At 38.3% G+C, this 27,834-nt stretch overlaps 3 protein-coding genes across 7 annotated transcripts; 2 read left to right on the forward strand and 1 right to left on the reverse strand.

Moving 5' to 3' along the window:
- The first annotated feature begins 1,244 nt into the window (after window positions 1-1,244).
- On the forward strand, window positions 1,245-3,821 carry LOC113582618 (small integral membrane protein 11A). The gene is made up of 3 exons (XM_027018476.2): window positions 1,245-1,357; window positions 2,114-2,318; window positions 3,624-3,821. The coding sequence occupies exons 1-2, from the start codon at window positions 1,343-1,345 to the stop codon at window positions 2,300-2,302; spliced, it is 204 nt and encodes a 67-aa protein (XP_026874277.2). The 5' UTR covers window positions 1,245-1,342; the 3' UTR covers window positions 2,303-2,318; window positions 3,624-3,821.
- Window positions 3,822-5,871: 2,050 nt separating this feature from the next.
- rcan1b (regulator of calcineurin 1b) lies at window positions 5,872-16,721 on the reverse strand. 3 transcript variants are annotated; one of them, XM_027018505.2, is made up of 5 exons: window positions 9,395-9,910; window positions 9,196-9,284; window positions 8,771-8,944; window positions 7,700-7,859; window positions 5,872-6,945 (listed from the first exon to the last, which is right to left on the reverse strand). In XM_027018505.2, the coding sequence occupies exons 2-5, from the start codon at window positions 9,280-9,282 to the stop codon at window positions 6,776-6,778; spliced, it is 591 nt and encodes a 196-aa protein (XP_026874306.1). In that variant the 5' UTR covers window positions 9,283-9,284; window positions 9,395-9,910; the 3' UTR covers window positions 5,872-6,775. The 3 variants fall into 3 exon arrangements, with proteins under 3 accessions (XP_026874306.1, XP_026874304.2, XP_026874305.1); XM_027018503.2 differs by lacking the exons at window positions 9,196-9,284; window positions 9,395-9,910 and adding an exon at window positions 16,276-16,721; XM_027018504.2 differs by having other exon boundaries at window positions 9,196-9,910.
- A 51-nt stretch (window positions 16,722-16,772) lies between these two features.
- Window positions 16,773-27,495, forward strand: LOC113582629 (chloride intracellular channel protein 4). 3 transcript variants are annotated; one of them, XM_027018499.2, is made up of 6 exons: window positions 16,773-16,868; window positions 24,974-25,083; window positions 25,268-25,393; window positions 25,541-25,647; window positions 25,821-26,002; window positions 26,683-27,495. In XM_027018499.2, the coding sequence occupies exons 1-6, from the start codon at window positions 16,845-16,847 to the stop codon at window positions 26,842-26,844; spliced, it is 711 nt and encodes a 236-aa protein (XP_026874300.2). In that variant the 5' UTR covers window positions 16,773-16,844; the 3' UTR covers window positions 26,845-27,495. The 3 variants fall into 3 exon arrangements, with proteins under 3 accessions (XP_026874300.2, XP_026874297.2, XP_026874298.2); XM_027018496.2 differs by lacking the exon at window positions 16,773-16,868 and adding an exon at window positions 18,060-20,000; XM_027018497.2 differs by lacking the exon at window positions 16,773-16,868 and adding an exon at window positions 23,311-23,661.
- Window positions 27,496-27,834: the final 339 nt, after the last annotated feature.

Consider the following 27,834-nt stretch of genomic DNA (forward strand, 5'->3'; position numbering starts at 1 on the left):
CCAAAGTATATATCTCAGCTATCAATAAAGCTGAACCAAAAATAATGTTACACATATTCTCACATATACACATACACAACTGTCCTTGTGTGAACAAAGTAAAATGTGTTTTTGTGATCTTAAGCATTTTGTGACACAGGCATTCATCTGATTCTTTATTGACAATCCTTCTCAAAATTACCCTTAGAAAAAAAATACAAAAACATTTGGATATAAATCACTTTGCTTTAGAGTGAGAACTAAAAAGATTTAATAAGCCTCTCTCTCTCTGTGTGTGTGTGTGTGTGTGTGTGTGTGTGTGTGTGTGTGTGTTCTCATGGCACTTCACATTCCATTTGTCTAGTTTACCTTTCAGCTACCGTACCCTCATGTTAGTCCTTCAAGATCAATCATAGACTTCTAGCTCCCTCTGCTGTGTGGCATACTATTTTGCGTTTGAGAAAAAAAAAAAATAGATGCAAGATTTAAACTAAAGTAATAGAAACACTACATTAAAAATACATAAGGTGTTTTCTCTTCTTATTTATTTATTTGGTCAAAGGGAAAAAAATCTGATACTTATTAAAAAGTAAGATACTTTAAGGCATGCTTTACTTTTTGAATGTATACAGCACTTGGGTCACAAATTATATGACACGGAAATAAAGTTGTTTTCAAGGAAAGTCAGAACCCACACTAACTCAACACAACCAGATGAAATACTCAAAATGTTTATGCAAACTACAAACTACAAATGTACAAGATGGTTTGTAGTCTTGATAGGTCCTAAACTAGGGTTTTCCAGACAAGTTAAACTCTCAGACAGTTATTTTAGTCTAGGTCGAGCTATGTCCAGACAAAACTGGTTATTTGTGAATCATGGGTACAGAGAAAGTAGATATATACTGGTTTAACAAGAAGCATAAATGGTCTGTACACTTTAAAGGAAACGACAGTAATTATGATGAACTCATAAAAGAGGACCAGACAGTTGGATAGTAGTCTACCACTTCCCAGAGGCTATATACAGAATTTTAGATCTGCCGTTCCCTTTTATGGAAAACATGAATAGGTAAATTCATGAAGGGCAACTGCTGCACGATCTACATATAAAATACCAGAGGAATTATATGTTATTTCCGGTGTGTATTATTTGAAGACCAGCGAATTTGCGCTGAACTATGGACAAGACATGGACGTGTTTGACCTTTCAACCAGAGTTCTGATAGGTCCAACTGGAGTTTCTGACCTGGATGTGATCACTCATTGGTTATTGGTACTTTGCCATGCCCCGCTAAGGTCTAGTCTAAAAATAAAAATCGTATAATTGTTTTATTCTTAAAGACCTTAAAGCAACACGAAAATGATTAACTGGCGGGTAAGGATCTTTTTTTTTTTTTCTTCCGGAGTGTAAGAATATAAATTAGGTTTGCTGTTAGCTAGCTAGTAAAGCTCATTAAACTTTACCATGACCTTTAAGAATTTCAAGTAAGCAAATGAAAGGCAAGGAAGATTTTTTGCGTTATAGCTTATATGTTGATTTATTTTTCGAAGTTATTTGTATGTGAATTTGCTCGCTATCTAGTCTTACTGCTGTCATATATTTGACGTGTAAAGTGGTTTTTGTCCGGACCACACACACACACACACAACACAACACACACACACAACACACACACACACACACACACACACACACACACACACACACACACACACACACACACACACACACACACACACACACACACAAGCTAGCAATCATAGTCGCATTGCCCGCAAACGATTCTAACTGTAATGAAACTGCGTTCACATGGGATATTCGGAGTGTTAAAAAATGTAGTAAAGCAGATTTAGGAATGTGATTTAGAAAACAAATTAAGGTACAGGTGGGCAAGCAGCTGCTGTTCTGTCATCATCTATTCCCTGCCCCCTCACCATATACTCTGTTGTGAATGTGCGAGTGAAGGATACTTGGCCCATTACTCGGGGTGAAGATAGATGTCACATTCTACTGCGACTGACTGTCTGCGTTGACACCTGTAATCTTTATCGTAATGTTTGCCATCAGTTCATTCTTGTTTAATATTATGCGCTGAATTCTTTTTATGCATGTTTGACCCTTTCATTTCAGGCTTTGGACAATGTTCCAATCCTCCTCTACATTCTGGCTGCTAAGACCCTGCTCTTGTGTCTTGCCTTTGCCGGAGCCAAACTGTACCAGCAGAGGAGAGCGGAAGCTGCCCTAAAGCAGCAGCTGGAAATGAAGAGAAAGCTTGCACAGGAAACACAGGAGCTCATTGACAACAAGAAGAATCACTGACTGACTGACTGACTAGGTGAACACAGTAATCTGCTCTCTTGTAAAATAAATTAATATTACATTTAAGATTAAGGCTTTTGAGTGAATGTAGTTAGGCACCTTATTGTTGTTTGTAATGCTCCCAAGAGAGGTACATCTGGTAAAAGATTGCTTGGATGTACAGGAATAGTTTGAGTACATGCAATTTGGTTTTTTAAAAAAGTAAGCATTGTGTAAGCATTCCTCCCATTTTTTTTGGACTAATTTAAAATTACTTAATTTCTTTTTCTATTCTTCTCCATCAACCTCTGTCAGTGCGGTTCCTACCTCTGACATGCAGGTGTCAAGTTCCAGTTGTTCCATATTTTGTTGTATTTGTAGCCATGATCATTGAGAAAACAATTAATATTTTCCTGATTGGGAAAGAAAGATGTCTCTCTTTTGTGATGCAGAGTAATGTTGGCTGCATGTCTTAACAGTTATGTAAAAGTATTGCATGCTTTGGTCTCCAACAAAGGAGGACTAAGGCAATTTTAAAGGAGCTTGACTTAGATGTTTGTAATTTAAAAAGACCTGCAATTTGCAGGTTTTATGATAATGACAGTGTTACCCCTGAGTTGCACACTGATTCTCTGTTCATATAGATATTTGGGCTGTGAAGACTCTCTTTAATGTAGATTTCCGTATGTGGCATTGAAAACACACAAGGCTGAAGCTAGAAAGAAATGTGTGTCTGTCACATTCTACCAGGACTGCACTGTATCTGTAATCTTTAGCCAAATAGTTATCAGTTGATTTCTTGTTACACTGAATATAATGTCCTGCAATTATTCTGTTTGTTTTGTTCAAACAGTATAATGCTATATTGATGTGCAAACAGATGAGTACAGATATTTTAGCAATCGATCTGCCAACTTGTTTTGTGGCATTGATGCCATCTCCTTAGATGGCTCTTAGCCCTCCTGGGTGTGGTCATGGGGGTCCCAGGTCTCAGTGGAGATTTACGTAGATGTAAGGCACACTTTTGCATGGGGTTCACTGTTTGGAAATGTTAGTGGTACAGTCTCTTTGGATCCATTAGGGGTACAGTGTCTTGGGTTTAAAGTTATAAATGATCAGGTAATTTGTAAATCAGGTAAAAGTCACTTCATTTTGCTGTACTGCATGTTGCCTGTCGCACTCCAGAAGGGACCTATGGAATCAGGGAATTGATTCTGGCTGAACTGGGGATAACAGATGAAACCCCACATTTCATCATAGTAATGAACTTTATGGGTATATTGCAGGCATTGTGGATTTGCAGTGTCACTAACCATGATGAAATTTTTTTTTTTCTCCACAGAGTTGTATGCCTACCGCAAGCTGCCAGTCTTTAGGTGGGATTTGGGGGGGTGGTGGTCAAACCTGTAGGAGATGCTCTACCTAGGACTGTAGCATGTGTTTCATCTGGAGCTAAGACAATTGTTGCAGACTGTTGCATTTTATTTATTATTTTGTGCACTTTGTAATAAAAATTACAGTTTTGTACCGTTGGGTCATTTGTAATAGCAGGGATGAGTATTTTTTGTTTACATTTATATCTATGCCATTTAACAGATGCTCTTATCCAGAGGGACTTACAGAAGTGCTTAAATTGTCTATTCAGAAAAGTATCCTAAGCTAGTCACAAATAGGTCTTGTTCATATTAAACATTAACTATAGCAGCATCTAAATTCTATACTTCATTAGGGCTACAAATAACATCAGAAAGAAATCTTCTTAGTCACGCTCTTTACTTCACTTTCTGTTTTCCTTCACATACATATATAACTCATGAGGCATGCAGTCAAAATGTCACAGCACATTTTGGAAAGAGAGTACTCTGTAGTGGGCTATGGGTTTACCTCGGACATATCACAACTCCATATCTAGAGTTTCTTCTTGCTTCACTAAAACAGTGTAATAAATATTGTAATACACAATGATTTTTTTTCTTTTCAAGTTAGTTGTTAAAGTCCAATTTCATTTCAGATTCTGCATTTTATTTTTAAATTAACAAATATATGAAATAGGATCATACAAGGTCAAAACCTGAAGTAATCAGTATATTTTAAGCTTAACTTGGAGCAGTCAAGCCGTCTTTTTATTTATTTATTTTTCTTGTTTCCCTAAAGGGTCATATCCCCTCTATAATGGTAACCAATAGCTGGAAAAGCTTGTGTCAAGCAGATCCGTTGTTTCGTAAAGAACCTCATTTTCACCACCAGATGTCACTAAAAGGTTTATTAAGGGGTCTATATTTCCTTATGGCAGGTCAGTGTCCGTCATTTCCAAAGCCGGTTTAGGGATTTGACGGATCTAGCTTTCTCCTGCTTCACACGTATAGTCTTAAACTAATGCAATCATAAATAGGTTCGATGAATGCAGGGGTTTAATATTTTATGTTTTCTACCTTTGAATGTTCACCTTGTGAATGTTTGAAATACGTGCACCTTTTTTGTTTTATCAATACACCTCCTATACACCCACACCGGTTAGTCAAAGTTTGCTAAATGAGAAGACAGAAATCTACAAATTAACTCTTTTTAGTGAGATCATCTTTAACAGGTGTGTTGGGGGTTTAAAGCATTACAAAATGTTTATACTGTGAGTAAACCCCTATACACCCAATTCCCCAAATATCTACTTAAGTGTAGATTTTAATCTAATTACATAGCATGTTCAGTGTATTTGCAATTGCATTACATTTCAGTATGAGGAGAAAATCTTCAGAGGAACCAGCACTTAAAGTTGTCAGTGGTATGCATTACAAAAGGATTTGATAGAATTTGAGAGACCTGGGGTATAGAGTTGAGACTATGCCAAGTGTTTATTTTTGGTAAGTTTGATTATTTCTTATAGCGTTTCTAACAGAAATAAATGAATAGGCTCTAATACAGAGGTAGATGATCAGCAAAGTTAAATCAGTTCACTGAATCAGCAAAGAATCCAGCCACTCCATTAATGTAGTTGTGCTGCTCTATAAACTTGCATTGACTGTACTAGAATTCTTAATATTTTGTTGTTTATATTGATATATCACTATTAAAATTTACTAATTTATGTATTCATTCAACTTAATTTTATATATATATATATATATATATATATATATATATATATATATATATATATATATATATATATATATATATAAAATTATTTTGTTTTGTTTTGTTTTTAAATGCGAGCCAGGCGAATATGCTGATCAAGCTACCTCAGGATGCTCTCCTATATCTTCCACCCAGTACAGAATATTTCAGGTCTAAACTGTCCTGCCACCTTTCGGGTGGAGTGGGTATGGTCATCATACCTTGGGCCAAGGTTTTTCTGGACAACTCCTTTCTTCCAGAGCAATAGTACAATTTTCAAACATAGCTCAAAATGCAGACCTTCAGCATACTCTCATTCAGTCACTGACTGGGTTCGATCAGGTCGTGTACGACCGGATGGTGAACTGGCCATAGTCAGTAAGTCTAGCAACGAAAGCAGTCCATGTGCACAGTGGGGTGATTGGTGCAGTAGCAAAGTGACATATATTATGCTTGTGAAAAATAATTACTAGAATCAGTTTGGTCACTGCTGTTTTATTAATGGGAGGCTGATGCTCCCTTTATCTCAAATTCCTGCTGCCTAAGAACGAAATTAGTTCATTCAAGATATAAATCCTGGAACTCAATAGATAGGGGCGACATTCAGATACCACAAATACTGTACATACAGTACACTACGTTTGCTGAAAATCACAGGATGCATTTCAGACTTCCATTTTCTTGATCCTCTGACAGTGGCGATGACATATAGCTAGTTTCCACAGACAGTAGAGCATGATAGAGCAATTCAGGTAACACAGATGATATGCTGTGACAAATACTTAATAAGGTTATAACATATACCACATTATAAGGCTCTATTTTAAAGTGCATAATATTCTGAGAAGGTTGTGGAAATTTCAGCAACACTAACAATATTTTTGCAGAAGACAAGAATCAACAGAGAGAGAGCGCAAAAGAGACAATAGGCTACAGAGTGGGCCAACATCAGCGCCACCTCCCCAACAGTGTACAGTCAACATCCAGACATGAAGAAACAGCCAGCCAACATCCAGACATGTCCTCTGGGTTAAATAAAAACAACCTTTTTGTCAACTTAAGTAGAAAAAATAAAAGGGTTAGCACACCCCAAGTGCTACTTTCGAGGACACAAATGTAATGATAAAAGGAAAAAAAAAATTGTTAAACAAAATGAAAAGAGTCACATTTCTAAATCTCTGGTTGCATGTAATTTAACCAGTATTAAATCAAACCCATATGAGATGATGAAGGTGAGTACCCCCCACCCGTCCCAAATCAGGAAGAGGTGCTTACACTCACTGCACCCCATCCCAGGGATGGTAGGGAAGGCAAACCACATGACTGTGTCTCCCGGAGCTGGACAGGACGTTCGAGTAGATGAAGTGTCCCAGGCTTGCAGCTTCACTGTTTGACGGATGGGCCGTAATCTGGGCGGCGGGTCTGGATGATTTTGGGGCGGGCGCGCTTCGCCCCCTCTGTTTCTTCCTCACCACCCGAGCTGTCGTCCTCGCACACGTGCACGATCACACTGGGAGTGGTGGTGGTCCCACTGTGGAGTTCATACTGCTCGCCTGCAGCAGACAAACGCGTTTGGGTATGCAGAGTTTAAAGACAAGGCTTGTGTGCAATGGGAACTTGAGTCTGCTTGCAGGATGCATAAATGCATGACATGTTATTTTTGACATCCTGTATACAAGAAGTACTAATGAGTACGGATCTCTTATATCTTGGGTCTTAAGATGCATAACTGACCTAACAGTTTTACATTCAAAGTTTGTTGTTTATTGAGGTGCTACAATGAATACCACTGGAGGTGCACATATCTTAGAAATAAGCTTGTCTCACAAGCAAAAAACCTCTTAAGTGGGCAAGTTCAACAGCAAAGTAACTGACAAAATACTAAACTAAGAAGTCTAATTTAAAGGAGACGGTTCTGAATTGGAATGTATCCAAGTAGCAAGAAGGTGAGTTAGAGAAAACGTGAAGCAGTGTGTTTACATCACTACACAGACCAATGCAGGTGTGCAGCAGGTTAGCTACATTTCTCCACCACCTTGTTTACATAGCAACGGATCATCTAATGCTGCATTATGATAACCTGCACTGATCTGGTTCCAAGCCTGACTCCAAGCCAGATTTGTTGCAAATAGCCATCCATTTATTTTAAATAGTAATTTTTTTTTTTTTGTGTGTGTATTTACTTTTATATCTACTACTAGATTCCATTGTGGCAGTCTACTGATTTGAATCTGTTAATTCTGTCTCATGGTTTAGGTTGTTCCTCGATATGCTATGCATCTGAGACAGCTGTTAGGAGCATCATACCTGGGCCAAGTTTGGAGACGGCACACAGAAGGTCATAATTAATGACAGGAGTGGCATCCTGAGACTGTGCCCAGCCCACAGGGGGGGAGGATGGGGGGGAGATGAGGAACTGCTTCTCCGGCTTTGGAGGTTCTAGTCGAGGACTGCCTATATGAACAGACTGAAGAGAGAAGACCGGGGGGGGGGGTACAGGGGAAATAAACCAGCAGAAATGAGGAGACAGATAAGGAACAAACATGAAGCAAGTTGAATTCAAATCAAATTCAAAGCACCATATGGAATATAAATCAGTGAGCCAGTATTTCGGTTTTGTCATCTGCTGTGTTTTGACTGAAGTCCAGCTCTCATGACTCACACTGCTATGTGTAACACTTCAGAGTGAGACATGGTAAGTCATTCAAGGTGAGAACAGATATCATCTGTCATGATGTGTCTTTTCATGGAAAATATGACTTCAGTCTTAATGATGTTATGCCTTCGTAAGAAAAACATTTACCTTTTCTCAGGGCAGAGAAAAGTGTTGTATTACAAGTGCTTCTTATATAAGAACCTAGTACTTAAAATTATTTTGATTTGGAGGTAAAAGGGGTAAGAACATTTTCTGGAAATAGTACCTGGCTGTAAATTTGAATATTTTAAATATATATTTTAGACCAAATTTATATTTTTGGACTTTAAGGGGGAAATAATGTACATTTTAAAGGAAATAATAAAGAATTATGGTAATATTTAGTTCTTTCAGCTTTTCAAAATGTCTACTTCAAATTGATATCTTTGATATTTCATCAAATCAGAAAATTAATACATTGAGCTTAATACAAAAATCACATTGGCATAAGCACCAGCATTATAACACATTCGTGATAAATTATTCGTATTCTGTTTTTTTTTTCTTTTTTTCCAGAAAGCCATTCAAATAAGCTCTTAATTTTATTCACATAACTTTGCTAAGCAAATGAGGCAAACAAGGAGCTCCTCTCAGCAGCCAATGAGTATTACATCTTGGATTTACAGTGAATGAAAGTGTCAAGTTTCTGATTCTCAAGTGTGTGAATTCGGCATGTGAGATACCTGAGCGAAATAGAGGCGCATCTCTTTGCCATTGAAGTTGCTCTTGTGGAGGTTCACGCGGGCCTCAGACGCGGCAAGTGCATCCGTGAAGTTGATGCGCACACGCCGGAAGCTTTTGAAGAACTGGAACGAAACCCCGGCGTCGAATGGCCGAAAGAGCCCCTCGAACTCATCCTGATTATGTGACAACAAAAAATAACTGAGACAGAGTGGCTTGTGACCTGGTCAAGGGAAAAGTGTTATGGCAGTCTAGTTTTTAGATAGCATTTCGACATAATTTGCATTCTCCCTAGAACAAGCAAACACACAAGCAAACACGCAAAGAACTTTCCCCCATTTCCTTAATTACAGAGCACTAACAAGCTATTATATGACACATTAAAGCTGCTCTATTACCTAGCAATAGTCTCTTTTCTAAACCTTACCCTTGTGTCTGGGTGGCTAAACACTGCACTGTCCACAAGTGTAGACACCAGACAGAAACGATTGCACTTAGTCGTCTTTAGGAGCATGACTGAAGAAAGTAACATCATCAAACATAAATTTAGTAGCAGCTCCGATGAGAAGTCAGTCAAAATGTGGTGAAGGTCCTTTTCCCAGCAGATATCTGTTAATTCTTTTCACCTTGAAAATTTTGTGTCAGCCTGTTCCTTCTTTTTGTCCACTTCTTTCCCCTTTTTGAGATAAGCACAGGAACCCTAGTGCTGACCTATTTCAGTGCTTTTCCCCGGGCCATCCAGTAAGGAATTTTTTGGAGTTCCAAAAAGGTCTCGTCCTCTGCATGCATGAAACAATAGAAGCCTGTAGTCGGATTCCTGCTGTGGGAATAGGTCAAAGTCTTACTAATACCAGTTTTTCTGCCTTGGCTTATAACAGAGCTGATTTTGTCGAGCACCGCCTCTCTCCTTCAGGCAACCAAAATCAGCAGTCCAACAAGGCTGTGTTTCCTGGTCACATAAAAAGGCCGGCAAATTTCAGTAATTCTCCATTTGTCAACATGTAAAGTCACCTACAAACTGTCATTTTGGAAGTAAACAGAGCAGGACAAATTTGTTTTTTAAAGCAGCTTTTCCATTGCATGTAGTTGGACTTTTTTTCCCTTTAGAATTGAATTAAATTGAATCAGCCTCCTCTCTCCTGCTCTTTGTACCTCTCTCTCTGTTGTTCTCTCTGTCTGTCTTTCATTGACTCTCTTTCTGTCTCTCTCTCTCTCTGTCTCTTCCTTTGTCTCTCATTTTCCATTACTCTGTTTAGTGCTGGCTGATCCAACCGAGGTAGAGAGTGAGGGACTGGAAATGACTGAAAACGCTTTTCTACAGTCAGCTGCTCTCAATCTTTTAGTGAATTCTTTCACTTCTTTCCCAGTGTCCTTTCTTTCCAATTCACTTGGTCCACATGGTTTTATAATTACCATGGTGGTAATGTACAGCTTTTTGTGTCTTTCTCTGAAGGCCAAACCAGCATACTTACCTTTTCTTTGTTGCAGTTCACATTTTACATTTGCTAATATACAACTTCTCTGATGTTGTCATTTTGGAAATAAATGCAACAGCACCAAAAAATAATTTGTAGGCAATGTGTGATATCCATTTTCAGCAAATTCTCTTATTGCATGTGCAAAAAACAGGCACCATTGAGGAAAAACCTTTCTTGGCTGACAAGAGTGCACATCTTTCATTTTGTGTATGTTGCATCCTTGCCTTTTGTTCATTCCATATGTATGTATGTGAGACTTGTGTGTGCATATTTACATTGGAAAGAAAGTATGGAAAGTCGTGCTATAAATCTAGAAGACAAAGGGCATTGTTATTGAGCGCTACGAGCATATTTGGCATCACAGCGCCACGATTTGTTTTGTCTAAGTAGGCTGTCACAGAATGTGTTTTTGGTGTGTCCTGTGTAAGAGTGTGTTTACACTGTGTCAGAGCCATGTCTGTGTGAGGAAATGGAAAAATGGAAATATGAAACCACAATAAAGAGGTGGAAAAAATGCAAAGTGGCGAAGGCACTAGATGGCTCCTCGACAAATGCTGGAGATATTTTTGGGTATACCTCTGTATGACTTAATGAATGTTATTATTTTTAAAGTTTGCAACTCTGCAATGCTAATGAACTGCAAAGAAAATAAAAAATTATTTACTTTCTAATTCTTCAGCAAGAGAAGGACCAGGGTTTAAAAATGTATGTCCTATGAAGGGGTGTTATGGAGGTGTCTCTCACCATTATTTCCAGTACAGATATTCTTATCTCAGTAGCTTGTTATATTGCTGCTATCTAACTTTTAATATATATTCACACTGTTCTGGGAATTTACCATACAGAGATCATACTTCCAGTTAATTAATTTCCAATGTATAGATTACTAACAAACAAGTAAATATTTCTGGAATTTTCTGCAGAGCTACAGAGTGAACTGCTCAATACACTTTCAGCCGCATAAACTCCAAGAACTACCACCCGCGCAAAAATATGCATGCGCTCTCAGCAGCTGCTGGCAGACTATGCCGGTAACCTCAGATGTACGTTCATGTTCAGCTCACATCAAAGGTAAAGGGGGAACAAAGAACAAATAGCTTTAGAGTACTGCACCATTCAAACAGGTGTCATATGCGCATATCTGTGTGACTAAGTCACTCACTGACTCAAAGCCAAGTCAGGCGTGCCAACACACAGCACAGGTACAGCAGTTTCCACATGTTCCACTCTCACACTCTCTGTGTGAGCACTGTGCACTGTGGTGGATGCTGCTATTTTCCATTTCCCCAAGATCAGTTTTGCCATTTTCTATTAGCAGAGTCCACTTCAATTAGCCTAATATAAGTCAGTTCCTTTTTATTTGTTTGGCCCTCTTGACAGCCTTGACAGCTGTAAGCAGAAATTCAGGTGCAAGCAGAGAAGAATAGTGGCAAGTATAGATATAAAATTAGTTATGATTAAAATGGAGAAATCTGATGCAGATCACTTTCCATACAGAGGGCTAAACATGACCAGTCTGGTGTGTCCACCACAGACAGGGCACAACAGAGGCTGGTAATATTTTCCATTTGCAAACAGAGCTGGAGGTGTAGTGTTACATGAACTATAATAAATAACCAGCAGTCTGTAGTTGGATCACTAAAGGTACAGCAGTAACTTTTTGTTTTGAACATATTAGAATCTTGTTAAATATTGTAAAACGATGTTTGGTAACAGTGGAAGAGGGCACTTGTAGTTTTTGCTGACAACCTAGAAACTAAAACACAGAATGATCTCGACGTTTGTGATGTATCATTCGTGTCACTAATCCTAGAAATCTGATGAGTAATGTAAAAATGTTATTTTTGGTCTCAAAATTATATGAAGTCACTGATTTTTGATCACTGAGGTTTTGTCCATGATTCTCACACGGTTTCACTCATACGTGCATTTTTTTCCTTCTTTTTCCCTTCAAACACAACGTGCCATCTCCATTTGTTGACATTTCTAGCTACTTTACGTGACAAAGTGAGAAGAGACTGTATTGCAAGTGCCAACGGAGAATTTCCTGTCAGTACATCTTAATGTCTTTCTAAACTATTGTTGATTTTATTGTTTGCACATGAACTTCATAAAATAAATATAACAGTTAAATATAAAAGTATTATATTTAGTAAGCTCTACTGCCCTGTGGCACACACCTTTTGACTTGCTGCCCTACAGTGCTAAGCGCCAGCCACAGAGGTGGAAAAACACACTTGAAATGCATGAGCACTCATAAAGAGTTGTTGTGTATACAAAGATATGCATAACATGCTTTTCCAAGGTGTAGTGGAACGAGACAAAAAGTGCTTAGTAATACGACCAGAATAGTTAAAGTGTGATATGCGCAGCCTGCCAGGTTTTGGTAGCGCAACATCTGTGAAACAATGCTGATAAAAGTCAGACTGCAGTGTTTGGGTTTGCAAGTTTGCAAGTGCAACAGTGCTTCTCATTTCCTTGACAGACACCAAGGAAGAAGAGGAATTAAGGAAAGGTTTTGTTTAAGAATAGGTTTGCTGTATAACTCAATAGTCTTGTTTACAGTAAAGAGGTGGTTGCAAACCCCATATCATCTGTTATCATCTGTGTGTTTTGCTAGATAGATCTTTAAATTCTAGTAAATTTGTTATATCCAAAATCATTAAAAATTAAGGATAGGTTCTCACACTTCCCTAGTGTGAACTGGAGCCTACAAGCTTCTCAGGTAAACTTACTAAGGTTACCATTTTAGGGTTATAATACTCAAAAATGAAAACAAAAAAACCCCAAAAAGTAAAAATAAATAACAGGTACATGGCTCCACAGTCAGTCACTGGCTACTGCGCATTGGCTGGCATGGGGCAGAATCCCCATGCAAGTTTTTGAAGAAATAAGAATTTGAAATGTCTATAAATATAGTTTCTGTGTTTCATGCCTTCCGATGGTTAGGAGATGCTAACGTTACCCAGACTGACATCTGGTTACATTTATCAGCTGGTAAAAATCCTAAATTTCCCATCTGGGAGCAATAAAGTCTCATGTTATCACCTGGAAACACGTGCCCTGTGTTGTGTTGCTTGCTAAATGTAGATAATGTAGAGAGTGAAACTGCTGCCTTCGAAATTGATTGTTACAGGAACAATCGGACCTAAGCCATGTATTTCAGAGACAGTCTGGATGAATTCATCCACAAACCTCAGAGAGGAAGGCAACTGTACATAGCAGAAAGGAAATTCCAGTAGATAGATCAATGTTTGAGAGACCATGGTATCACAGCCTAGCAAAACTTTGGCTCAAGAAGGTCACAAACCAGCATGGTCTAGTGTTTCTCCTGTTTTAACAATGCTAGTTCAACTGATCAACTTCATGCATTGTTTTTGTGAAAAGGGAGGGAAAACATAGCCTGGTACTCTTGTTAGATATGTGAAGCCTGGCTTGTGAGTAACATGATAAATGTGCACTACAATATATAGTAAACTTGAATTTTCTCTGCATTAAAACATGGAAAAAGGTCTTCTCATCCAGGAAAAATCTGAGCTGGCTAGGTCCAAAGGGAATGGACAATGACCTCATTGTCACTGGAAAAAGTGTGGTGGCAGGGGATTTTGTTCACAAGAGCAATTTAGGTCAAGGATATTTCTAGAGCCTTGGAACTTATAATTATAGGTCCTTTCCTACCAAAATAGCAAGTACCTTACAAGAGGAATAGCCAGAAAGTTACGCTGACCGTACAAACATTACAGATGACAATCTTATAGCGTTACATATGCACCAGTTCTGAGTTGTAACACACCTACTTGGAGACCACTGGCATACCCAGAAGTATGCTAACCTTCTGCAGAACCTCTTGTGCTTGGTGGAAGTTGTGTCAGGCTCTATTCATTTTCCATGAACAGCCTGTCATATTGACAGTCAAGACATCAGTAGCCCTAGCACAAAGGAATTCTAAGCAGGGGGACTGCCACAGTGCTGAAACCCACACTCTTCTGCTGATTTAAATATGATACAATTTGATCTGCTGAACTTTAAAATATAAAAAAAACCAAGGGATTTTTCTTCATATTGTTTTGCATCCTCCATGAGCTAAATAGACATTGTATCCTTAGTACAACCAGACTATTAATAATTTGGAGAGCACAATAGGTTAGTTTGTCATAATTGTTTACACATACGTGGCCTTGACATTCCAAATTATACAAAAATAAAAGGTGCTTTCATTAAAGCATGGCACCAATTTACCCATTCTCAGGGCAACTACACGCTCAGTGTGTTTGTGGTTCATATGGAGATTGAATATAATTATAATGAGGTCTGCAATTTATAAAAACTAATTAAGAAATTAAAGCAGCAAGGTAATGGAACCTTTCCTCTGTCCTCAGATGCACTTTAATGTAGAGTGCCTTCTGTACACATGTAGAGTGCCTTATGCATGGTTGGAATAAAAGATGGACAGAAAAGGGTGTGAAACAATGTCAGTGTTGTTTACCAGGATGATTCTACACTCAAAACATGGTTGAATCAAATACTGATTAGGAGAAAAACACCAATAAACAAATATCTTTCACAAAATATTCATATAAGCAAATGTTATCTTCTCATATAGATTCTCATAGATTTTACTAATCCACGATGTCACATTTGACTGGGCTGTAACTACGAGGTTAAACACATGCCAACCCCTTTTACCCATATCTATTCATAACCAAAGGGAAGGCCAGAGAGCTCACAAATGAAATATGACCAAGGAGATGGACCTTCGTAAGTCAAGCAATCTGCAAAAGCTATGGCAACATGGCTGAAGATACACATCCAGAATGAGGTCGGTCTGCCTGTGAGGATGACCGAGGAATCAGCCGCAACTTCCAGGAGAACAAAGGCCTAAACCTTCCTTCCTCATCCATTTAAACAGTGGATGGGCCACGGGTTTGTCAGTGATAATTTCCTTTGAAAACCCATGGGACTTCATTGAGAAGGGAGACTCCCCAAGCAAGGATGGAGCTTGGAGATGTTCTGAAGAGCTGAAGATGTTCTGCATGACAGTATCCACCCTAATCGCTCCATCCATCATTATAATTGCAAACGACTCACCCAGTGCTGTTACACTGGCAAAGGAATGTTACGCAATGTAATAAGCTGCTGACTAAATTATACGGTGCAACTATGATGTGTTTTTGTGGGGAGAAAAACTATTGTAATTGTATTTAGAAATTGTATTATAACTCTGAGAAATCGTATCATAGTAAACCTACATAATTTTTTTTCAATTGCAGAAGACATTTCATAACTAGTAAAGTATATTTTGGTCAGTAGTTTTATTCATATTACTTGGCTGATAATTTTGGATGACAGTGAATGTATTTATTCAGTAATAATTAAACAGAAAAGACATCGGATTATAAACAGCATTAAATTCATAGTGTAAGCTGTGCCTCATTTTCTACACTATGCATATTTTTCATAAGTTTCATAGTATATTTGAACATCTGCATGACTTTTTACATTTGAGTATGCTCCCAGCAGTGTGAGTTTATTGCCATGTCATGATTGAAATATTGCAATGGAAACACCGAAAAACGTCTGAGGAAAGGTAATTGGTCCATTAGAGCATTATATTGAGTCTGTTTATTCAGAGACATCTTGCATTCCGCCCACTGTAATATTGAACCGCTTTAAATTGAATACCTTATTGTCTTACAGTAATACGCTGACTATGGTAGTTTTACTTTCAAGTCTATCCATCTTTACTGAGCACAGAATATGCAAGTACTTAACATGCCATTTTGAGTGATGTTTGTTAATCCTTGGTGACCTATTTGTAATTAATACCCGACAGCCTTTAGTGGAGCGCTAAATCCACTCACAGATGATGATTCATTGCACAATTCACCTGCATGTAAATCTGTCACAAAACACAGCTATAGTCATCCTGACTATTCAAATGTTAACGGAAAACACCGGGATACACTGTTGCGGTGTCAAAGTTGAAGCTTTAGATCGAGACATCTGATATTTACTGAAGGGTAACCTACCTTTAAACGTTTGTCATTGAAGACCTCTTCAGGGACTTTGCATGCGATAAGCGCGTAGGGCTGGTCGCTAACCTGCACATCCGCTGTCGCCGCCCCTCCTCCATTCTCTGGCTCGTGCATGGCAGATGTAAACAAAATATTCTAGCCTGCACGGTTGGTGCCTTTTCGACGGGAATTGTACACACACGATATAGAGCAGAGGGCTGCGTTCATGCCGTGGTGGACCGGCAATAGCCCTCCGTAATGGAACTGGTGTATTGTCGCGGGACAACAAAGCAATCCGAGCGCAACTTTATCGATGGACATTACAAAATTCCCGTGCCATCTAAAATCTGAATACGCACATTTTTTGCTGCTTGTAATAGTCAAATCATGTTTTCAAACAAACAAACAAACAAAACGGAGCCAAATTTTATTGTTTTCTAAACAGAAAATGACGTCCACTCCACTGGAAGCAAAACAGCTGATATGACGTTCTTGTTTCCGCTGACGCACAGACTGTGTCAGTGCACATCAGTTGGTTAGTCTACATTTTGACGCAGGAAAATTGAGGATAGCTCAATATACATATGAATTCCCATCTGCCTTGCAAGGTTTGTACAAATTAATATTTATATTTAGTTAAGTGTCATATCCAAAACGCACTAGAACTGAGCACATTGTGCGGCGTGCGGTCTGTAGTAAGTGTACAGTAAGCGTTTGTCTAGTGCCCTCTTACGGCACTAATGTTGATGCGCTGCAAAAACGAGGTGAACAGCACTTGTTCTGGCCTTGTTATTTTAAAATCTGCAAATTGATATTAAATTTTAGAAGGACATTCAAATGATGTATTGTTGTTTTTTGTTTTTTGCTGTGAGCCAAATGAAGGATTACCCCATCCACAGGCTAGTCACACATTAAATGTCCTGAATACAGGGTATTTGTTTATACAGTTAGTTATGTAGTTATTTAATGAATCTCTTATATCAAAAAGGGAGAGAATTACTTGAATCACCTAATGGAGTGAAGTTCATCTTTGGCCTTTTTTAATTAAAAAGTATGATGTGGCTTATATTGCCTCCTACGGCAGGTAAGATGCAAGGCGTGCCCTGCCCTTTAAACCGATTAGCCTTGGTCAGGCCAATTCCCAGTAGTGCGGATTTGGGAGGGCATTGAAATCATGTGATGAAACTTATAATCCTCTGGAGGAAAGGGGGGTAGTTGGACAAAAAGAGGAGAGTAAGCCCTAGTTACCTCTGTCTCACAGAGGCTTGACGTGTAGATTGGACAGGCAACATCCCAGGGGCTTATAGCAGCAGTCGCCTGGAGTTGTTCAGCACTGAAATACAAGTTACACACTTTTGCTTCTATGCATCATGGCTCAGGCCAAAAGCGTCATGGATTTTGTCTCCGAAGTTTCTTGCGATACATCGATCTGCTCAGCTATGGGACCTTGCGTGGACCGTGAAGAGGGAGAGGAGGAGGAGACTGAACCAGCAATGGAAGTGGATAAGGATCATTGTATGGGAGGGGAGGACAGTGCAGCAGGGAAGCAGATAGTTACTGATGCAGCATCTCTGCCTGATGTGCAAATGGAATTTGAAGTAACCAAAATCATAGCATATGAAGAAGAGGGAGAATTTGAAGAGGAAAGTGCTAATGAGTCCAGCAAACAAATCGAAAATTCAAAGAAAGAGCTTAAAATCATGGTGGAAAAGTTAGAAAAGGAACTGGAGCAAAATTACTTAAGAGCATCTCAACCTCAGCCCGAGGTTAAACCCCCTGCTCCAAGTGAACTGCAACCAGAAGTTCTTCCTGTAACTAGTACAGGACATAAGGAACGATCAGATTTCACAGTTCAAGAGCACCAATCTCATGAGATGTTCATGGGAAGGCTCCAAAAGCCAGATGAGTTAGAACTTCTGTGGAGCAGAAGCACTGAGAAGTTGGAGCAAAAGCGCACTCTTCAGGAGCCAGCTGAAGAAGGACCAGGTGTGGAGAAATGCACAACACCAGAAAAGGTGGCACCTCCTGAGGCTGGAAAGATGGAGGACCTGACCCTAGAGAAAAAGCTAAATTCAGTGTTCTATAATAATGAGACAATGCAGAAAGCAGATGAAGGTTTAAATGCAGCTGAACATCTGACCAAGGTCACTACTGATGAAGTACAACTTAAAGTAGCAGTGTCTGGAGGACTCAATTGGAAACGATGCAATCTTCCCGCAGATAACATGGTTATGGAGGCTAAAGATGTGATGGTGGATGAACATGCAACTGGATGTAATTTTAATAATGTAAGAAAAATAAAAGATAATGGACTCTCACAGCAAGAGGAACAAGTCCCCATTTCTTTGAACTCCAAGATTAACACTATTCAGCATGAAATATTACATTTAGCAGAGGAACAGCCTGATATGTCCTGTAGTGGAGAGGTTAAACATATTCCAGTATTTGACCAGAATATGATAGCAGTCATTGACGATACAAAAATTAAAGAGGAAAGACAAAAACAAATGTCATCTAATGATGAGGCTGAAACAAAAAAGGCAAAGGAGTCTGATGTCCAGCAGCCTTTAACTGCTGATCATGATAAAGGAAAAAATGCTACAGAGAATAAAATAGAGATCAGAGAATCCTTGTGTGGTGAGGTTAGAAAAGACCCAGTTACACTACAGGTAACCTTACGTGAAGCAAGGAATGGCTGCCAAGAAAGTCAGAAATCAACCAAATCCTTTGAAAACATGGTAGCCTTTGAGAGGGAGAATGAAAATGTCTCAGAGACACAACAGCAGATTACAGTAATTAAAGTAGATGAAGTAGCACTGCAGGGGGGGATGGCTCAGAAAGAACATGCTAAGACCCCAGCTGAGCACCAATGGAGCAGCATCTGTCCTGCTGCTGTAACAGAAGGTCTGAGTCATGAACAACCACAACAGGCATTTGAAGAGCTGAGTGAAATGAAGTGGAAAACACCATCCACCAGGAGCAGAACACAACAGAAAGAAGGAGAGAAAGATGATGTTGAAAGGGCAGAGAAAGAACAAGATAAAGATGGAAGCAATGGAGCAGATGAGGAAAGGGAAAAGAGTGTAAGGATGCAGGAGTGGATAGGAGCAGTGTTATGGACCGAGGAAGGAGACCCACTAGAGGAGATCAGTGAGGAGGGAGTGTGTAAGAAGACACAACAGCCAGGGAGTGTCACGAAAGATGAGCCCCAGCTTGTGGTGGGCAGGAGAAGCAATGTGGTACATCCAGCACAGCTGAAGCATGTGCCTAAGGATAAGCACAGGGTGGTAAGGGGAGAAGGCACTAAAAAAGAACAGCCAAGTCCAGCCATCGAAAGGGTGCCAAGATGGGAACACTTCGGAGAGAGTGAGAGTATAGAACACTCTGAGACTGTCACAGAGGACGAGCCAAAGAAGAAATGTAGAGAAGAAGGGCGTAAGGTGACAATACCTACATGGCTTATTGCCAGCGAGACCTCAGAGACAGAGAGTCTGTCGCCAGCCTGGTCCACTACCAGCCGCTTCAGAAATGTAAGGATGGAGTGTGAAGGTCAGAGCAGCATCAGGGTCAAAGGTCAAGAGGTCACGGTGGGGAACGGCATTCCAGGACTTGAGGTGCCACCCCCAACTGTGATGCAAGAGTGGTGGGACACGAAACTCCCCAACATTAGTCCAACTGAGCAGATGCAGGAGAACGTTTGCTCTGATCCATCCAACTGGGAGATCTGTCTCTATGTAAAGGTACCCGTACCCTCAAATATCACAAGTAAAGCAAAATCTCTAGGGTTCACTGTAGCCCACTAATACAGAGTTAAAACTGATTCTGTTTAACACTATAGGGGTTATTTTATTATGACTAATTTTCTTAATGTACCTCTGTGTGTGTGAAAATATAATTTACTCCTGTAATGAAATGTCACATTTACAATCAAATTTTATTTGATAGATTCAGAGCTTGATACAACACTAAAACATTTTCTTTTAACCCTTTTTATTTTGAAAACATAAAACATTTCTTAAATGTGTTCATTAACTATGTAAGTACATTGATCTTTCTGATATCGACTTATTTTAATTTCCACCTTACAGTATACAATATATACATGTTTACCATACAATGTGAACGTCTTATTACCTACTACTTGATTTACTGACTGATTACCACATAAGCATCATATAAAGAAAATATGAAATATGAATGAAATATGACATATGAAATCCCCAATACTGGAATCTGCAGCAGGTCTTGTAGGTGTGTTTCTATATGGTCTAATATGGTCAGACTGAGCTTATTTCACTACACAGCCATCTAAACCTTACTCTACTTTGACCAATTTAAAGCTCCTTGGCATGCAAGGCTAAATAGCATGAACATTTATATTTACAATTTTAGAGTTTGTTCTAACTGAACAGTTTCTGCAAAGGTAAACATGTAGGCTATAATATAATGCACAGTTGTTGTATATATGTTTCTCTTTGGTGTATGCCAGGCAATATAAACACAAATATTGGTTATTTCTGTCAATATTATATTAAATCATATAAGTTCTGTTGAAGTTATTGGACTTTTGGTTGAACCTTAAAGAAAGATTTCACTATGCACTGTTACCAATTACATATGAGGAAAATACTGCAGACATGTCCTTTTAGAAAGATTTGCCCATTTCATTCTGAAACATTTGAAGTGTGCTCACTCTTTGCAAGAAAAAGGTCCAATATGTTACTTCCTTTTGTCGCAGTTCCTTCCACTTGCTTCACTTACAAATATGCAGATTCTTTCCTTTGTAAGACAACACAGGGGTTAAATTCTTGTGAAACGTAGGTGGTAGAACAGTAGAGCTCTAAGCCTGTTAAAAATGCCGCAATAAACCTAAGCTTCTACAAAGCAGTCCCTCAAACAAAGATTTCCATTGTGTGTGTGTATGTGTGTGTATGTGTGTGTGTGTGTGGGGGGGGGGGGGGGGGGGTGTGGTTGATGCCCTATTTACAGTCTTTAGTCATTTAGGATCATAGTGTAATAAATATTGGAATTAGAAATTGGAAACATGAATCAAATGTCACTAATTATGGGTCTAAGGAGGTTTAGTATTTTAGACTTAAAGTTCTCAGCCTTTACATAAGGTATCCAGCTAGTAAAAGCATTATGTGCCAGTTTTGTTATTGTACTTAAGTAAGTTACCACATAGTCAAGCTTATATGGAGTGAATCCCTAAGTTATCATGTAGTTGGCCCATTTAGTGAGCTTTCTTCTGAAGGGCTTCTAATTAACCCCCTTCTAATTAACCCCTGTACCATAGAGTTCATCACATTATAGGAAATCATCACATTATAGATAATCACTGCAAATATATTAACCATGTGTGACAGGAGCTCACATGAATATTTTCAGTGTCATGTGATCATGAACCTGCTTTTACATCCTTTTATCTAAATACAACCAAACTCAGTATCGGAAGGCATTGCTGTAAATATTGAGGGTGAATGAATGCTTACCTTTCCAATCACTATAAAAAGCAGGTTGGGCCATTAAAACTGATATGTGTTAGGATAGGATGACTTAGGGAGTCAACTTGATCAAAGTGTAGTATAGAAGTGTCCTTCAGTGGGACAAGATTTGAGAAGTTACCACACTGCTGTTTGTCTGATCCACCCCAAAAGTTATTATAAAATGGTTCAACCTATTTTAGATGCGTTTTAAGTAATTGTAAGCAATAGTTCTTAATTTTATGTCATCTGATATGAAATTATCTTCCTCCATTGGTATAAAATTATTTCGTTTCTGTCAACAAAAAGGAAATAAAACTATTTGCCTATTTACCTATGCACTAAGATGATTTCACTTGATAAAGCACTTAACATTTGTGAACGTTTCCAGAAATCTTATTAAAAATAATTTCCAAATGAAGAACTACTGTCAGAGCCTGACAACAACTGTCCATCTTGGGCAGTAAAGAGTGGTTACTGTCCACTGGGTATATGATGTTACTGTAGTGATGAGTGCTCTGATGCTGTTGTGTGCTTGAGCAACAGTATCACCCTTGTCTCACTCCTTGGGCTCAGTCTGTACCCATTGGAGAGGATGTTGGAGAGGAGAATGCTGGCTGATTCTCAGCTATCAAAAACAAACCCAAACCTCCCTTCCATGCAGGTATTAGTGCAGGGTGGAGCACAGTGGGCAGTAGGCTCCTTCTGCTTGGGTTTGTTTCACAGCTCCTCCCTCGTTACTGGAGTCAGACTCTATAACACCATCCTCACCTTGTCGATCTAATATGGACATTTCTTTTCTCCACTTGCACTGACTACTGTATTCTCTCTGGCCTTTATATTTTTGCATATATTTTCTATACATCTGTATATTTGCACATCCTCAATCTCATATCTCTATATCCAGTACTTTTCATACTGTATGTGGGTGCATATATTGGGCCCCTTTGTAGAATGTACATTTTCTATTGTTATTTATACTCTCATACTGGCTATTAACACATAGATTTTCCACATAGTTGTTACCACATAGATTTTCCATCTGGGATCAATCAAATTTGATTTTATCTCATCTTAAAATCACACACACACACACACACACACACACACACACACACACACACACACACACACTGTCTTCGATATATATATATATATATATATATATATATATATATATATATATATATATATATATAGAAGACAGAAGAAGAATAATAATTATTATTATTACTATTATACTGTTACAATACTGTGTAACAGTAACTGCCATAGTCTATGACAAAATATACTGAAATATTTGTAAACATGCCCCTTACTTTTCATATTAATAATCACTTTTCACAACAGCAGTTGGGCCATCCAAATGCAGTCCTTTTTTTCATGGCTTCCATCAAAATCATCTTTAAGGTTCCTATTCACTTGTCTTGCACATTTTGTGCCTGTCTATTTCAGAGCAAAAAAGCTCTGAATTCCAGACTTGCCCACACAACGAAACGAGGAAAAACCAGTGGATAAGACGAAGGCTCATATACAGGCTGTCTATTGATGGCTGTGTGTTAAACAAAGAGCAAGTGTTTGGCAGGCTTCTAGCTGTCACACACTCCATCCTGAATTTTCACTGGACATTAGAACATCAGGTCACAGAACCCTTCAATAAAATAAACCAATAATTACAGCGGTTTTATTTTGGATGTAGATACTAAACACTATAATACAACAAGTGGATAGTTTTAGTGTTGGGGGGGAGGGGTTCCATATGTAAATAGAAATAATTTGGACCTGCCATTAGAGAAGTCAGAATAGATAGATATCATTCTGTCTTATTTTGACCTCTCTTTCTGGAACTTAAGGAATGGCTTGGTTTGATGTAACAGCTAAAAAGTTTGGATTTCCTACTATTGAGCTGTTTGTGAAGGTAAGGAGTTCTTTGAACAAAATATCGTGAGAAGTGGCATTAAACATTTAATGCAAATGCAACTTAATGAATGTAGGTAGATGAATGTTTTATTGGCTTATTTGAGATTAGGATGACTGACCACAGTGCAGTGCTGGAATGGAAAAAGACCATTTCTTTTAGAAGAATTTGTCAAGTGTTCTTGCAAAGTTCACTTAAAGAACTGAATTGCAGAGTAGTCCACTTATGTATAGAAATGGCATTCTGTTCATAAAACATTGAGCTGAAATAAATTACATTTTGTCCATGCCTTAATTACCATAACCTCTTTTATGGAGCTACAGATTTACCATACAAAGCCTGCAGAACCATTGTAGTTACATTCCTCAACCTCAGCATGATCTAAATCTTCTTCAAAAATATAACATTTATTTGAAGTATTAAGAAAGCAAATTATGTTATAAGCCTATTGTTGAAAGAGTACAGGGGGCCCCAAGCGGCTAAGCTATTTAATGCCTCCTTTGGCTGACATAAATATCTGAGGAAATTTAGCTAGCTTTGTTTTCTGCATGACAGGGGCTACCACTGGAAGCAGACTCAAGAAAGCTAGCAGGATAGATGTCATACAGAAAGTATTTTTATACCACTACCCTAGCTCTGAAAAAGAGGCCATCATATGTTACAGACTAAAGCAAACGCAGAATCACTGGGGCATTTATTTGTTAGTTTGTTTGCATATGCCCTCAAAAATCTACTTTTAGTTAATGATTATGATGTACTTCATGGGTGTTTGTGCATGAATTTGTGCTACCATATCTGAATGGTATTCCTTTACATTCCCTTATCACCCACTGTGATTACAAACCTTGCTGATTAAAGACTATGCCCCCACTCCCTGTTACCAATGCACAATCTGTGTAAAGAAAACTCTTCATTAGTTGTCACTGGTCAGTTTCTGGCCATAGAACTGCTGCTGGCTATATACTTTTGAGGTGGCTGACCACTCACAACCCAGCCGTGACGCACATGTAAATAACCTCCACCAACACTGTGGGGCAGTGAAAAACTCATACCTGTGCAATGCTCATCACTATGTATCAACCATGACTGTGCCACTGCTGTTTCAAGAATGGCCCACCATCCTAATAATACCCATGTAGCTGTGGTAGCTCTAGTTGGATACTGACCAGTAATGAATGGGGTAGAGGTTAGCTGACAAATAGTTTATTACAACAGATGGGCTACAGTCAGTAACTGTAGGCCTGTGTATAAGACAGGTATACCATATGGTGGGTATATATAGACTTCTCTGAGTTTGTACTGTATTCTGCAGGCAGGAAGTGATGGGGAAAGCATTGGCAATTGTCCTTTCTCTCAGAGACTCTTCATGATCCTGTGGCTAAAAGGAGTCATCTTCAATGTCACAACTGTGGATCTCAAGAGGTAGAGAACCCCATCTTTATAAATTCCCAGTTCCCCAAAATCTGACATTTTACAATAAGAATGAGCACTGTACCTTGTTAGTATACACAGAATACATAATGTAAGATAAAGTTTATTTGTGAGAGGTTTGCCTTCAATAAATGTAATTAACTGATTGACTGATTTGTTGGGGTGTGTCATACAGGAAACCAGCTGACCTGCAAGACCTTGCCCCAGGTACAAACCCACCTTTTATGACCTTCAATGGTGAAGTACTGGTGGATGTTAACAAGATCGAAGAATTTCTTGAGGAAAGACTTGCACCACCACGGTACTGAGCTCGAAATGACTTTCTAATGGTCATCCAAACCTTCAGTTTTTTTAATTATTACATAACTGTTATTACATAACTATAATTACATATAATTTTGTAATTATTACATAACAATTTTTGGTCTTTTGTTGCTTGATTCTGAAGGTATCCAAAGTTGGCTTCCAAGCATCCTGAATCAAACACAGCAGGAATAGATGTATTTGCCAAGTTTTCTGCCTATATCAAGAATACTCGCAGAGAAGCCCATGATGGTAAAATTTCCTCAAAGAACTGACTAGCCTTAATTTGTTAACTACAATAAACTACAATTAATTCATATTCCTTAATTTTTTAGCTACATTTTTTATTATGTTTCAAAAAAAGGTAGAAGCAAGGAGTGTAAGTATTTATGGTTCTGTTGCTTATTTGTTTAATGATTTTTTAGGCTTGGAGAAGGCCCTGTTAAAATCTCTGAAGAGACTGGACGAGTACTTGCAGTGTCCATTGCCAGAAGAGCATGATGCCAAAAGCACTGCTAACCCAGGTCCATCCACACGCAGCTTCCTGGATGGACCAGACCTCAGTCTGGCAGACTGCAACCTGCTTCCCAAACTACATGTCATCAAGGTGTTTAACCTTGTTCTCTTTTTACTTAAAAAGTGTTTTGATATTACATTCATCATCTAGACTTGTCAGCTAAGCTTCACACCATATTTATCCAATTTATATAGTAGGGGTGGATCCTCATTGTTAAATCAACATTTGTTTTGGTCTTTTAAAATGGGGAGGAAGATTTACATTAAGCTTTTTATTGACTGGTTGATGGCAAATGTTCTTCTGTTCTGTTCTTCTGTTATTCTTATCACTTTTGTAGTTGTTGATATTTATAAATGTTTATTCTTTTAACTCAAATCTAAATCCAGTCCTGGATTTTGTAATCCTTTATAGTTGATTAAATTATTCATTCAACTGGTTGGCCACTTTGTCATAGATAAAGGGAGGGTGAAAAATCTGTAGAACATGGACCATGAGGACTATCATTTGAATACCTTTTTTAAGCCATATGTCAAATCCTTAACAGTGAAACATCATGTACTGGGTATCTGATTTCCAGAGTTCAGAACCCTGGAATCCAGAAATAGTAGAGAGTAGAATTTATCTGAGCCACATCTAGCTGTTGTCCTCTGTTGTATTTACATATGTACTTAAGGTATGTTAACTATCTAATCCCAGATATGGTTCTTAAGTCATGTGTTATGTAAATGTATAATGCTGCTTAGTAATGGCCTTGTAATACTTTATCTCAGATTGTTGCAAAAAAGTATAGAGGCTTCCAGATTCCGGCTGAAATGGAAGGCATCTGGCGGTATCTGAACTCTGCCTACAAGAGAGAAGAGTTTACGAACACCTGCCCTGCAGAACGAGAGATCGAGTTTGTCTACCTGGATGTTGCCAAAAAGATAAAATAACATATAAATAGATATAGATTTGCAGTTTGTACTTTGGTGCATACTTATGTGTGTGTATGTATCTGAGAGACATTGTATATTATGGTTAGGCATTTTCTGGAGGAATTTTACATAGAGTGTGAAATTGCTGATGTTTTTTTCTTCAGTCAATGGCAGTACCCCAAAGAAATGCAGTAGGAGATGCACAGTAATAGCACTAATCAATTCATCTTGTAAGTTTCTCTCTATTCCAATGTCTCTCTGTTCCAAAGTTTTCATGTATGACACCATGGCCTTGACCTCTGTGAAGAAATATTACTATTTAATTTGTATATTTGTTTTTTCTATTTATCATATGATCTGTGGTTTACCCATACTTTTTTATGTATCATTTTTGGCATTCATTTGATACACAACAAAATTTAGTTTGACATTGTCATAAATTAATTTATTGATCTTGTTTGATTTTGTCTCTTTTTTTTTTAAATATATTGTTTCTTCTGATTTTTTTTAAATTATATATAAAACCAGACAATGTTTATTTCCTTGTTGACTATTTTGCATCTGTACACCAAGCATGTTAACAATGTTTAAGCAAGTTTATAATGCTCTTCAAATTCCTTATGAAGCTTTGAAAGTGAGACTTTAATTAAACTGATTCTAAACATTTTAGAAAGCTTTTTTGTTTTGTTTTGTTGCATCTTTAATGTCTGATTCCTGAACTCCCATAGTATGAGCTTAGCTTGGGATTTAGATCCAACTTCAGTCTAATTTGTTTTTGTAGTATTAAAAAAAGGTCAGATACAAGACAGGACAAAGGGGAGAAGAAAGGTCGGTAGACATGCTGGATCCGAATCTCTCATCATTCTTCTACTTGCCTTCACAATTTTGGATTTGCTGACTGACTCTCCCATGGATTTGGAGAGCCTTGTTAACTGGTCACCAAGGCAACAGTGTTAGCAGCCCACTGAACAATCTAATCACTTTTAAAGCCATAATATCAACAGCTTG

The sequence above is a fragment of the Electrophorus electricus genome, chromosome 16 (assembly GCF_013358815.1).
Source record: "Electrophorus electricus isolate fEleEle1 chromosome 16, fEleEle1.pri, whole genome shotgun sequence".
Lineage (NCBI taxonomy): Eukaryota > Metazoa > Chordata > Actinopteri > Gymnotiformes > Gymnotidae > Electrophorus > Electrophorus electricus.

Bases quoted from the DNA above. Each gene is read 5' to 3' on its own strand.
- rcan1b (XM_027018503.2), bottom strand. From the start codon at position 16,395: ATGCACGAGCCAGAGAATGGAGGAGGGGCGGCGACAGCGGATGTGCAG. The intron at 8,945-16,275 runs GTAGGTTACCCT...TCACATAATCAG, and splicing joins TCAATGACAAACGTTTAAAG to GATGAGTTCGAGGGGCTCTT. The intron at 6,946-7,699 runs GTATGATGCTCC...TGTCTGCTGCAG, and splicing joins CGTCTCCAAACTTGGCCCAG to GCGAGCAGTATGAACTCCAC.
- LOC113582629 (XM_027018496.2), top strand. From the start codon at position 18,135: ATGTTCATGGGAAGGCTCCAAAAGCCAGATGAGTTAGAACTTCTGTGG. The intron at 20,001-24,973 runs GTACCCGTACCC...TGTATTCTGCAG, and splicing joins AGATCTGTCTCTATGTAAAG to GCAGGAAGTGATGGGGAAAG. The intron at 25,084-25,267 runs GTAGAGAACCCC...TGTGTCATACAG, and splicing joins ACAACTGTGGATCTCAAGAG to GAAACCAGCTGACCTGCAAG.